The sequence below is a fragment of the Trichosurus vulpecula genome, chromosome 7, assembly GCF_011100635.1.
Source record: "Trichosurus vulpecula isolate mTriVul1 chromosome 7, mTriVul1.pri, whole genome shotgun sequence".
Classification (NCBI taxonomy): Eukaryota; Metazoa; Chordata; class Mammalia; order Diprotodontia; family Phalangeridae; genus Trichosurus; species Trichosurus vulpecula.
This window is the reverse complement of record NC_050579.1, coordinates 10,019,622-10,032,931: the sequence shown is the minus strand read 5'-3', so window position 1 is coordinate 10,032,931 and position 13,310 is coordinate 10,019,622. Positions and strand designations below refer to the sequence as shown.

The 13,310-nt window shown below is 52.5% G+C and overlaps 1 protein-coding gene across 1 annotated transcript in view; it reads left to right on the top strand.

Annotated features, from left to right (window-relative positions):
* Positions 1 to 13,310, top strand: part of LOC118856516 (collagen alpha-2(VI) chain-like) — a 115,150-nt gene that overhangs the window by 97,029 nt on the left and 4,811 nt on the right. The window contains 9 exon segments of the mRNA XM_036766832.1: positions 923 to 985; positions 1,471 to 1,560; positions 2,825 to 2,887; positions 3,699 to 3,761; positions 4,876 to 4,938; positions 5,059 to 5,131; positions 5,397 to 5,549; positions 5,850 to 6,308; positions 7,362 to 7,400. Coding sequence (XP_036622727.1) covers positions 923 to 985; positions 1,471 to 1,560; positions 2,825 to 2,887; positions 3,699 to 3,761; positions 4,876 to 4,938; positions 5,059 to 5,131; positions 5,397 to 5,549; positions 5,850 to 6,308; positions 7,362 to 7,400 — 1,066 coding nt within the window.

Sequence of the window (13,310 nt, the reverse complement as noted above, 5' to 3'; positions counted from 1 at the left end):
AAAGCCACTTAACCTCCTCCCTGACTCAGTTTTCCCATCTGCCAAATGGAAATGAAAATGCTCTTCCTTTCTCAGGCTCCTGGCGAGGAAAGCACTTTGTCTCCAGCTGAGAGCTGAGCACAGCCATTCCCAAGCCAGGCTGGGTGGAGTTTTCCCTGAATTTTTTTGGTGGGATAGGATCCACCAGGCCCCACCCAAACAGGCATCCCAGGCGGTCCAGCCCTGCCCTTTCCTCCTCCACCAAGAGACTCTCCCCTCTTGGGCAGGGGCCAGATGAGGAAGGACGCCCTAGACTGGTGGCCTGTTCACAAGCGCCCCTGACACCTAGAGAACTGACCCAATCAGCTCCCTCTAGGAGCCAGATTTCCCAGGGAAGGGACCTGGGATCAGAGGACCTGGGTTCAAATCCTGCCTCTTCCACACACTTCCTGGGTGACCTTGGGCCAGGCATTTCCTCCCTCCGAACCTCAGTTTCCTCTCCCATATTATGAGAGGTTGGACTAGAGGACCCTTAAGGTTGCATCCCAGATAAGTGTTGCCTTACCCGCCCATGAGCTCTACCATCTCTGACGATCGCAGGGTCAATCTACAAGTGCTGATTCACTGAACCTGTATCGGGTGCAGTGCACCATTCTAAGTGCTAAGGGTACAAAGGAAAACAAAAGACCCCCAGGGATGGGGGCTCCCCCCTTCCCAGGCCCCACTTCTAGCCTTTCGCTCTAGTCCTGGCTGCCCTGCCCCAGCCTGACCTCAGGGGCCTTGTGCTGTCCCACCTCGATGCCCTCCTTCCTAATGGGTCCTGAGGGCAAGCTCCTGGCACTGGCAGTGAGGGGGCCCCTGCGCTCAGAGGTCTCTCAGCAGGTGTCCTGTGAACCTCTCAGGCTCCAGAGGGAGATGGTTCTGAAATCTCTCATCTTTTCAGGGAGATTCTGCACGCCCAGGACACCGAGGACCGTCAGGACTGGATGGAGAGAAAGGAAATCCAGTAAGTGCTTTGGGGGGCTGTTGGGCTGGCAGGGGGCTGGCTAAGGCCCCCGTAAGGAGATCAGTACACGATGGGTGTCTAGAGTTAATGGGGAAACCTCAGGGGCATGCTCTCTTACTCTCCTGTAAAGGAAGGTCCTGGGTTCTAGTCCTGCCCCCAGTCAGCTTGCTGTGCAAGCCTCCTGCCCTCTCTGAGCCTCCGACAGCTCTGTAAACCTCTGGAGTTGGAGCTGGGTCTGCCCGGCTGGCAAAGCTCCCCCATGTCTGTGACAGACTCATGTTTACTGAGCATTAGTCCTGATGCTTGTAAAGGCTGGGGCCTCCTCTGCAGTGTGCCCCATGCTAAGACTCTGGCGGTGGAGCATGGAGGGGGTGGGGGAGCTCCTCCATAGTCCTGCCCACCCTGCACCCCCACACCGCCCCCCCTCCCTGGTCCAGCTGGTCCAGCTTCCCCACCCACTCAGAGAATTTCTCCCCTCGGCAAAGGTTTACAAAGGCAACACTGAAGTCCCTGGAAGCCCAGGCCTAAAGGGAGCCAAGGGAGGACCAGAAACCAGAGGACCCCGGGGAGAACAGGTAGGTCCCTGAGCAGCTTCAGGAGCTCTGACATGGAGTCTTCACCCCCGACCCAAGCAGAATGGAGGCGCTCTGCCACCTCTGCCCTGCCAGTCTTATTTCTCATGATTCCCCCCTTGCCCTTGGGCTCACAGCCAACTGTTTCCCCAACCTGGCAAAGGTTTGCTCCCTCTAGCCATCAGGGAGTCCCAGGCAACCTGCCCCGTGCCCATAATGCTACCCACCTGCCCCATGCCCAAAATGATGCCACCTACCTTGTGCCCAGAATGATGCCCACCTGCCCCATGCCCAGAATGCTGCCCTCCTGCCCCCTCATCCCTGCCACTCAGAATCACTGCTTTCCAGCTTCAATTCAGGATGTACCTTCCTCCATGGTGCCCACCCAAGCTGCCCACCCCATTCCCCTTCTGCTTTCCTGCTGGTCAGAATTCTCTACTTTCCAAGCCCAGATTCAGAATCCCTCTCCTACAGGGATTGTTCCCTGATTCCCCTTCTCCCCCAACCCATCAGTGTTTGCTCCCTCCTTAAATGTCTCTGGGACTTTGAGTCCCCAATCCCAACCTTAGAAGAATGGAAGCTCCAGGAGGCCAGAATCTACTTTGTTTTGTGAGTCTGTGTCCTCCTTACTGAGCACAGTTCTTGGCGCACAATAGAAGCTTCCTAAGTGCTGGGCTGAACCCACTGAGCTTGGACAGAGCCCAGGAAACCCTAGCACCACGTTGTGTTGTTGAACATTATCAAATCCTGGGAGCCTTTAGGAAGCTGAGTGTGCCTCCTAGTGACCATATCTGCCCCCACTGAGCTGATGGCAGTGACAGTGTGCAGCTTCTGGGTGCCCGAGGAAAGCTCGTGGAGCTTCCTAGAGGAGCACTGCCCCCTGCCTAAGTCCCACTCTGAGGACTCCCCGGGCCACTTGGCCTGTGGGTAATGTCTGTCCTCTTGTAACTCTTTTTACCAACTGGAGCCATAACTACAGGGAAGAAATAGGGCTTTGTCCCATACAGAAGATTTTTAAGGGTCTGAACTGTCCTGTCCCAGGAGCACTTTCTCAGCTACCTCCCCTCCCTACTTGGCAGTGGAGGCCTCATCCCAAGGCCCCAGCATAGGCCCCCTCCTCCACCCCAGCAACCACACCCTTTGTGAGTTCTGCCCAGAACCCGCCCACCCACTTAGCCCAGGTCCAGGCTCTGTCTTGAATGTTGGCTACTGCTTACAGAGTCACTCAGAGGAGACCATTCCCCTCAATTGCATTTCTCTCTGCCAGGGCCATTGAGGAGATCCCGGGGCCAAAGGTGGCCCAGGAAATGATGGGCCAAAGGGAGAAAAGGTAAAAGAGTCTTGGTTGTGTGAGGGAGGATCGTTCCTGGGACTCTGGGCCAGGTTCAAGAGAGCAGAGGGCTCTGACTTTGGGTCTGGGCAGGGGGCTGGGCCAGGAAACGGACCCTTACATGCCACCTGATCTTGCACCCTCCCCCATCACCATCATCGCCCAGTCTCCTCTCCCCCCTCCAAAAACCTCAGCGCTCAGAGCAGCAGCACCACTAACACGTCATGACAAGGTCCTTCCCTCCCTCGGGTTCCTCGTCTGTAAAGTGGGGGCTGGGCTAGTCGACCTTTAGGGTCCCTTCCAGCTCACCATCTGTGATTCTGTGAACAATATACACTGGGAAGGAGGGAGGGAGGGAAGGAGGAAAGAGATATGGCTGCATAGCAGGGGCCAGTAAAGACCTCTGCAAGAGGCAGAGTGGTGAGCAGAGACAGGGCTGGGCTTGGAGTCAGAGCACCTGGGTCCACTCAGGCTATTGTCTCTCCAGCTCTGGGCCTCAGTTAGCTTATTTATCAAATGGGGGTTTGGACTACAAGAGCCCCAAGGGACACATCTTTCAGCCCTTCCCCCTCATTCTACATGGGGAAACAGCAAAGCTGCTTCTGTGACCCCAAGTCCCCCAGCCCTTGGATGTTGGTGAACCCCAACACCCTAAAGGAAATCTCTGTCCCTGAGGCTTTTGATCCTCATGGAGAGAACTAAGGGATGTCTGACATCCAGAAACAAAAGCCCCTCCCTCAAAAGACCAGCGACTTGGCATTTCACTGGAATTTAAAGTAGGAGGCTTGTCCTGGTGTTTCTTTTCCTACAGGGAGACCCTGGCCCCGAAGGACCCAGAGGCCTGGCAGGAGAAATTGGGAACAAAGGAGCCAAGGTAAGTGGGCCCAGCCCCTCGGGTGGCAGAGCAGCATGCCCTTCCCCACCCCACCACTTTCCATCTAAGCTGAGTCCCAGCAGGACAGAGGAAACCCCAGGCACAGAGATGCCCACAGGGCACCTGGAGCTTGCAGCTGTCCTCGATGGGCAGGAAGGAGGGCTGCTGGAGCAGAGGAGGCAGACACCCTGAATTCCCACTCCAGTGGGTGCCTGGATGGGCTCCCGTGTGCCATACATGTCCCTCTAGAGTTTCACGCAGCCCAAGGGGATGACCATGGGCAGCCCTGCCCCTCAGCCTGGGATTAGGAAATGCCAGGGGTGTCAGACAGGCCTGAGAAAACCCTGGGCTCAGTCCTTGGACTTTCTGACATCTTCCTTACTCTCGTTCAGCACATTTGCCCAGACTAGAGCTAGCCTAACATACCCAGGCTTAACAGTTAGCTCATCCCTTCTCTTACACTCTAGTATCCAGGTTATGTCTGAGGGATGCCTGCAAAATAGAAGGGGCAGACTTTGCCATGGGTCTCCAGGAAGACTGCCAGGGTACCAAAGTGCCAGTGCCTCTGGGATATCTAGCATATAGGAAAAAGGAAGGCAACAGCCAGCCTCAGGTCTGCTGCCCTGAAAAAAGAGTGGCTGTCATCTCTGAGTTTTGATATATTCAGATGTTTGGCACAGAGAACGCAAAAGGCCAGCAAGAAAGGCTATGTGGCATTATGGGTAGAGATGCAGCTTCAGAGTCAGGAAGCCCCAGGTTCAAGTCTTGCCCCTGATATACAAGGACTATGTGACCCTGGGCAAGTCACTAAATATCTGTTAGTGCCCTGGGCAGATCTCAGGGGTGCAGAGAACATGCCCACTTGCTCTAGGAGAGAGAATTGCTTCATTGGATGTTTCCTATACCAATGAAATCACAGGTCTGATAAACAAAATTACCAGCCCCTCTGTTAGAATCCTTTGTTTTCCACCTAAACACCTGGGCTGCCTAGAGAAGCGTCTTCTCCATCTTGTCTGGGACAGGACTCTAGGAGGGCCTTGTCCCAGCACCAGGTGTGGGAGGGGGCTTCACTGGAAGCTGAATGAGCACAAGGACCACTGCCCTTTCCCCACAGGGTGACCGTGGCTTGCCTGGGCCCAGAGGACCTCAGGGCAACCTTGGAGAGCCAGGAAAGCAGGTGAGTTTCCTGGGAGTCATGACAGCCAGGCTTTGGGGAGGCTGTGGCTCAAGAACACTATCTCCATGGGGCCTTGACATCTGGGGAGGAGGGGGCTACCCGGAGCCCTCCTGCCCTTAGCCTCCGCCAGCTGCCTCACCTCACAGGAGGGCACCCCAACCATGGCCATTTAGCTTTACCCCCAACAGCAGGGGTGACGCCAGCAGGCTGATCCCCATCAAGTCAGGATGAGGTTTCAGCTTCCCCACCATGGGCAGAGTCAGCTCTTTCCTTACCAATGCACCAAATATCTTTCCCCAACCCTCCCTAATTCTCAGGGCTGGGGCCTCCATCTCACCCTGCTCCTCCCTGGCTGCTGGCCCTCCTGCTCCCGCCCCGCTCTCCCTGGCTCCCACACCCCTTCTCCCCAGTGATTACTCCCTCCTTTCACACTTCCCTGCCTTGGTTTCCCTCCCCAGACTGTGTGAAGCACTGTGGAGCTCTGGACTTCGTGCTTGTCATTGACAGCTGTGAGAGCACTGGCTACACCAATTTCTCACTGGAGAAAAATTTTGTCATCAGTGTGGTCAACAGGCTTGGTTTCATCACCAAGGATCCCAATTCAGACATAAGTCACCCTTCTCATGGGCCACACCTTTATCCCATGTGGTGTAGACACTCATTTGTATGGGCTGGATCCCTCAGAAAAGGGAACTAGAAGGTTCCCTATTCAGGAACTTGTCTCCAATAAATAGCAGAGTCGGGTCCCTTCCAGGTAGAGGAAGAGGCAGGACCTCATGGAGGCACCTACTGACCTCACGGTGGGGGAGCAGGTCAGGAGGGAGTCCCACCCCATTCTTCGGGGGCGCGGGGAGTAGAGATCATCCTTGAGGAAGGGTCACTCCCAGCTCATTCTGTCCTTTCTGCTCCAGGGACTCGCATCGGTGTGGTTCAGTACAGCCATGACGGGACCTTTGAGGCCATTAAGCTGGACGATGAGCGGATTACCAGCCTTTCCCAATTCAAGGAGGAGGTGAAAAAGTTAGAGTGGATCGCGGGGGGCACCTGGACACCCTCAGCCCTGAATTACACCTACAACGCACTCATCAAGGGCAGCAGGCGGAAGAGGACAAAGGTGTTCGCGGTCGTCATCACAGATGGACACCACGATCCCCGCGATGACGAGCAGTCCCTGACAGCCTTGTGTAACACGGTTGAGAACGTCGTGGTCACGGCCATTGGCATCGGGGACATGTTCAACGAGCAGCACGAGAGCGAGAGCCTGAGGTCGATCGCCTGCAACCAGAAGGGCCAAGTCCGCAACATGACCTTGTTCTCCGACTTGGTGGCTGAAAAGTTCATCGACGAGATGGAAGTTTTCCTCTGCCCAGGTGAGCGCCTGGCACCTTTGCTCACTTGGGGGGGGGGGGTTGGGGGAGCTGCTGGTCACCTCCACGTGCCTCACGCTGTGCTCTGGGCCAGATGGGGCCAGACGGGGCCAGACAACATCTCCCTCCCTCCTCTCTCCCAGAAAGGCAGATATGTGAGCCGCCATCCGGAGAGAAAGGATGAGGGCAGTCTGGCCTCTCCCCACGAGTCCCCAGAAACCGAGCAAGTGATGGCCGTGCCCTGAGGCTTGGAGAGAGGAGAGTGGGGGGTCCGTGAATCGAGAGACCCTTGAGGCAGCCCAGTACCCCAGGTTCTTCCACAGCCCCGGCCTCTTACAAAAGGCCACAGAGGGTTCCCCTTGGGAGACAGCAGCAACCACAATAATAGAAGATGTTTCTGTCACACTGGAAGGGCTGCAGGGCTCTTTACCTATATCATCTCCTTAGGTCCACCCAGCAACCCTGTGAGGGGGGGTTTTGCAGATGAAGAAGCTGAAGCAGACAGGGGTTATTATGTGACTTGCACAGAGTCACACAGCTAGTCAGTGTCTGAAGCAGGATTCACACTCAGGACTTCCTCACTCTAAGTTCACTACACCAAGAGAAAAGTCACCACCCCTGTCCCTCAGTATCAAGGGCCACACACACAGGGCTGGGGCTTAGGGTGAGCTCAGACCTAGCTTCCCCTAATGCTCCACACCAGTGAGGACGAAGAAGGAGGAAGCCATGGAAGAGGGGTAGAAAGAGCAAGAGCGGGTGTGGTTCAATGGCTAGAGCATTGGCCATGGAGTCAGGAAGAGCTTCATTGGAACCTTTCTTCACTGTCTCCTGGCTGGGTGACCCTGAGCAAGTCACTTTCCCTCTCTGGGCCTCAGTCTCCCCACCTGTAAAACAAGACCATTGTACTCCATAACACTAAAGATTACTCCGGGTCCAAATCTGTGATCCTATGAGTGGATCAGAAAGACCCCCGATCTGGATTGCGTACTGGCATGAGCCGGAAGACACTGAGGACTCAGACCATCCATCCTCATCAAGCATTCTTTTCTCTTCCAGATCCACAGATTGTCTGCCCCGACCTTCCCTGCCAAACAGGTAATGTTAGAGGGATACCTTGCCTCACCCCCCCATCCTCCCTCTTTCCCCACCCCCACATGCGTGCATGCACACACACACACACACACACACAATCACACACACGCACACATGCACAATCTCTTTGGAATGAAGGGACAGGGCAGACTAGCTCAATGTGTGCATGGTGGGGTAGGGAAGGTGGAGGTCAAACTCATGGTTGCCTCGGGCTGAGTCCACATTTGCTCTTAGCCTGGGCCTCCCAGGATGCATTCTCTCCACTGATGAGAGACTGGGGAGTTTCTCAGCTCAGCCCAAACAGGCTGCTTCTTCCCAACCTTCTCATCCCAGAGCAAGGCTTCCAGATCTGGCAAAGACAGGATGTTAGTGACAAAGAGAAAAAACCCAGGGCAAGATTCTGAAACCTTCATGTTCCAGAGGTCCTGCAGATGGGGTGGGAGGTTGGACCACATGACCTCACTGCAGCCTTCTTTCCTCCATCCATCCATTCACTTCTATAACCAGCAAGAGCTTAGTACATACTTGGCCTTGGGGACCTCTCTCCAAGTGTGCATGAGGGTGGGAGCTCTCACTGGGAATGGAGCTCACTCTCACTGGTTTCCCACCTTTGGGCTTCAGCAGACTCTCAGTGTGGATCTCAGGGCCTTTCTGCCCACTGGCCACACAACTGCTGGATTCAAGCTGACCAGAAATTGGTTTCAGAGCATGCTCTTCCCTCATGGTTGCTGAAGCCAGTAGGGCCACAATATAGAGAAATCAGGTACCTTTTTGTAAGACTTTCTACTCCTGGGAACCCACCCTAGAAAAAGCTAAGAGAAAGTCAATACTGGGGAAAAAAGGAGTTGGTGGATTAATCCACAAACAAGATTTGGCTTGAGCCTGAGAGCTGTAGCTGATATAAAATCACATGGATTGTTGAAATGTCTTCTCATTTAGCATTCCTAGAGTAGAGACTGGGAAATGACACTGGCATATCTCTTGTACCAAGATATCCAAAACCCTTGGTTTCGCTGGTGTGTATGTGTATGTTGAGCAGCTGGGAAACAAGGAGGGGGGAAAGATGAGTTCCTGTGTGGAGACACCTTCCAACAATGCAGATTGCACCCCATCTGTAGCTCAGGGTCTTGGAGTTGCCTGAGAAAAGTTAGTTTGCTATTAGGTGACAAACCAATAACCCTAAACCCAGTCAACAAGCTAATGCCCTAGACCCTTGTGGATGCTCTGCTTGCTGGCTCTCCCCTGTCATCTGCTGCCAAGAGGCCTTCCCCTGCATGACTCCCGTGGACAATGGCCCTGTCTATTTTGGTCAGTCTAGTAGGGTCTTGGTCTCCCCCGAGGCAGCTTCCTGTTGGGTCAGATGCAGCATGAGACCTGTGGTCCTGTCAGGCCAGGTGAGGGTCTGATGAGGTCAGGCTTGCAGCCAAGCACAGGGAGGGGCAGCCAGATGGCCAGCCCATTGGCAGGGCCCACACTGACCAAGGCCAAACTGGGGATCAAGAGGTACTGACCTGAACTTGATGTCAGCTCTAAGCCTTCCTGCAGGTGTTGAGGGTGGAGCCTCATTTAGTGGTGTTTAACTTGGAGGGGTTTTCCAAACTTTGTGTAGGGTGTGGTGTTTTCTGTCCTGGGGGTCATTAGCAGACTGGCTCCCATCTTCTTTCCAGGGCAGACCCCTCTGGCAGGTGTCTGGGGCAGAAGGAGACAGAGCGTGGTGGTGAGACACTAATATAGGCTAAAAACTGTGTATCGGCAGGGAGGGCCAATTGTGAGCCACTGAAGGGAGCTCAGAGCTAGGCATCAAGAGACTGGGGTTTGAGTCTTGGTTTTGCCATTAAGCATGTGGAACACCTTAGGCAAGACTTTTCTGGAACTCCATTCCTTCACCTGTAGGAAGGAGCTAATAATATCTGCCCCACATACCTTCCAGGGCTACTGCTAAGGTCAAATGAAGCCATGGGGGGAGGAGTGCTTTGAAAAGTCTAAGACCTTTGACAAAGATTTGGTTGCACCCCAATGGGCTCTCCCAGCCTCTAGGGAGGACAGGATGCTCAATCAGCCCATTGAGAAGGTAAACTGGGCTCTGCTGACTTCTCTGCCTGGTCAGTGCCAGTTAAATGCCAACCTGCATTGCAGGGTCAGAATTGCACAATGTGGACTTGCTCAGGGTCCCTGCTTGCAGATCTAAGCTGTTCCATTCAAACATGTCCATCTTTCCAAGGCCTTGGACCTCATTCCTTCACTGACATTCTTCCAGCCTGGTCCAGAGAGACCACGGGTAGGGTGTCTGCTTTCAGTTTCTTAGTGTATAAATTGAGAGGTTACACTAGATAACCTCTGGGGTCCCTTCTAGCTCTAAATCTCAGCCATAACTCAATAGGTCTTCCAAGTTGCTGGGACCAAAAAGTGAATCCCCTCAGGCCAATCTGGTGATGAGCCCCTGAATTTAGAGCAGCTGCAGAGGTGTAGTCTATCGTAGACCACATGTACTCAACATCTTTCCAGCTTAGCAGGACTTCTCAGAGGTTGTCCTTTGCTGGCCCAGACTGGGAGAACCCAAGCTTACCCCCACCCCCAGCAGGACTCAAGGAGAAGCTGGAATATTCATTCTTCCACAGTGCCCATCACTCATAACCTGAGTCCAAGCTGGACACCCTACTTCAAGCCGACAGAACCCGACAGCAGAACGCGAACAGAGCCTTGACCCCCGAATTTGCTCTGTAGTTCTCTCCTCTCTGCTGCAGACAGAGTCTAGGTCTTCTCTCAGGAGGTGGCCTCTATTAATTCAACTTCTCCCATATGGGTTCACATTGAAACAGTACTTCCATGCCTCCTCCCCTCATTGATGCAGACTCAAAGGCTCCAGATGGAGGTTCCCAGTGCCCTTCCTAAAGGAATGTGTGCCAGGCTTTGATGCCTCTTTAGCCCCCTCCACCAAGGACTCAGAATGCCAGGTGATTTCCAGGACAGACCCCATTGAGCCTGGCTACTCTGGTGATGGTGCATCTGATGACATCATGTCTGTGCTCTGTGCTTCAATGGGCTGTGTGGTTTGGGGCATTCCCAGCAGTGGAGATAGATTTTCACTGACCTCCACACTCGCTCTCCCCATTCCCCTCTAATGGCATGACTAACACCATGCATCTGCAAGATGGCCAGTCACAGTCTGTGACTGGGAGCAGACAGGGTGCTCTGCCCTCCATCATGGCTACTATGGATGGAGATGGCAGATCCTACAGAGGGACCCAAGAGGGAGTGATAAAACAGGAGGTGAGTCACCCCTTTCACCCTCCTGCTTACACCCTCCCCTACCCATTGTAATTATTGATAGTGATCATCAAAAATAATGACATTCAGGGAACAAGAGAAAGTAATCCCTTTGGTTTTTCATACCAAGGCACAGATCATTTGCCTTGCTTTGTAATTAGCCATGTCTTCTCAGTCCCCTTCCAGCTCTAAAATACTATGTCTATGTCCACTAAGCTGCTGTTGGTCACCAATGGTGCCAATGGCTGGAAGGACTCCTATCCATTACATCTCTCTCATCTGAATTTACCCCAGCGACTTGGATCCAATTCACAGTTGTGGGGGCTGGACAATCCCAAGCACAAAGAATCTACCAGCTAGAAATTGTCCACCTATTGACTCATTGCGCTCATGGACACCCCCCAAGGTATTCAGATATCTAGCATGCCATGGCAAGAATTAGACAGCACTCACAAAGTGGCAAAAGTGCTGGACTCGGTCAACTGGCCACTCTGTCTACCTGACACATACTGGCCATTTTGATGCCTATCCTCCTCCCCAAATTCATTAATATGTTTCTTAGGAATAACAAGCTGCTAAGGAGCTTCCCAGATGCAAACTACTTCCGTGCCAGCAGCTCCCAAACACGTTGATTTTGAGTCCTGTCCTTTACTCTGCTCCTTTTGCCCTCAACGGGATGAAAAGAAGTCAAAATGGAAGAGAGAAAGAATGGCCAGAGGCCTAGATAATCCATCCATTCTCCCAAAGCTCCCAAATAGAGTTAACCATTTTTAAGTTAAAATAGTTTAGTTTTTATTTTAAATTTAAAATTAAATTAACACTTTTAATTAAAATAGAGCACAACTAATTGAACCCACTTAAGTTCAAGGTATAGCTTGAGTAAAACATCCACCCAAGCTCACCTTTTGGCAGGAAACAGGCAAACACCCAGATAATAACCTGGATTTTTGAATCAGCTGACCAGACCTTGTGTTCCTATGTAGACACTGTCCAAGTCCACATCAATTTCCTTAAACCAATAACTTTCTGTGGGCCTCCTGAAGGCAGCACCCCAATGTGCCATCTTTGTAGCCCAAGTGAATTCTTCATTAACCAGGGTCAAGACCTTCCATAGGGCCAAGTCACTTCCCACCAACGAAAGGAGCTCTACAAAAATAAACAGTTCAACCTGCTCACATCCATCTCTGTGTAATGATACAAATGTGTGAGAGAAGGGCAATAGGACTTGCTGAAGTTCTCCTTCTAAGCTCCAGGAAACAGTCATGAAGGCCCCATAAGACAAGAGAACTAATTAACCACTTGCATGTATTTATGAAAGTTTGTCTAAGGATCGGCATGACTTTAGCAGTCTCGAATGATCTTCCCAGCTCTGTCCCCAACTGAATGACCTTGGGCAAGGTCCTTCCCCAATCTGAGCCTCAGTTTCCATGTCTATATAATGAGGAGGCTGGGCTGGATAAATCCTCAATGTCTCTGGCAGCTCTTGAATCCCACTGCCCCCTGACCTGACCACGTCAGACCAAAGCTAAGGGAGGATTCAGTTGCCTTCAATGCTTTGGCTCAAGCCTTTCCAAAGTGCTCCCCCATCAGCAGAATTCCGCTTTGGTCACACCATCTATCAGACCAGTAGGGACACCCCCATTGCCAGAATGCCCTAAAATTTACTTTTGACACTCCCTTGCAGATGGGGAGCCGCCTAGCAGCGAAATCCCAGTTACTTTCCTCCGTACAGAAGAAGGGCCCGACATATCTTTTCCCAGGACCATCCCCTTGATCGAACAGTTGCTAAACTCCACGAAGCACAGCCAGGACCCCGCGGCATACTCCCAGCTGGTGGCGGTCTTGGTCTATACAGCTGAGCGAGCCAAGTTCGCCACTGGAGACGAGAGGCAGGACTGGATGGATTTGTTCATTGACACATTTAAGATGGTGCACAGGGACATTGTGGGGGACCCGGAAACGGTGCTAGCCCTCTACTGAAGTGCCAGACGCAGACTAGATGGTGCTCCCGGTGTCCGTAGCCAGGCTATGTCATGTACAGCCAGACCTAGTTATCTCACAGCAATCCGGCAGCAAGGTCTACCGCTAGGCACGGGAGTGGTAAATCCAGTGGACGGGGACAGAATTCTATGTTGGAAAATGCCTCAGGAGCTCTGCTCTCCCCGGGATTCTGAGTGAGCCTGGAGGATGGGTGAGATAACAAGTCTAGACTGGGCACTGTATATTGATGATATATACTTTTAAATATATATTATATATAGACAATAATAGATTTATATGGGAATCATCTTTAAATGACATGGGAAAAATCCCCAATGACATCAAGAAATAAGCTAACATTTGCACTGCAAATGAGGGACGGGATAGAAGGCTAGTTCCACTTGGATGTGATGTGCAAATTTTATGTGGTGTGATATTTAGTTAAATAAATCAGGGCAAAGGAACCCCTTTCTGTGCCACAAAATTCAGAATTTGGCTTTGGGGAAGTCCCTGAAACTAAAGGGCTCCTTTCCCCAAATCCAGGATGCCTGGTCATCCACCGCTGCCAGATCATTCGAACAGATAAGGAATGAGGTCCCTGTCTAATTGGATGATCCAACAGACACCTGGTAATTTGGAAAGAGCCCAGCAGTGATTGGCATTTCT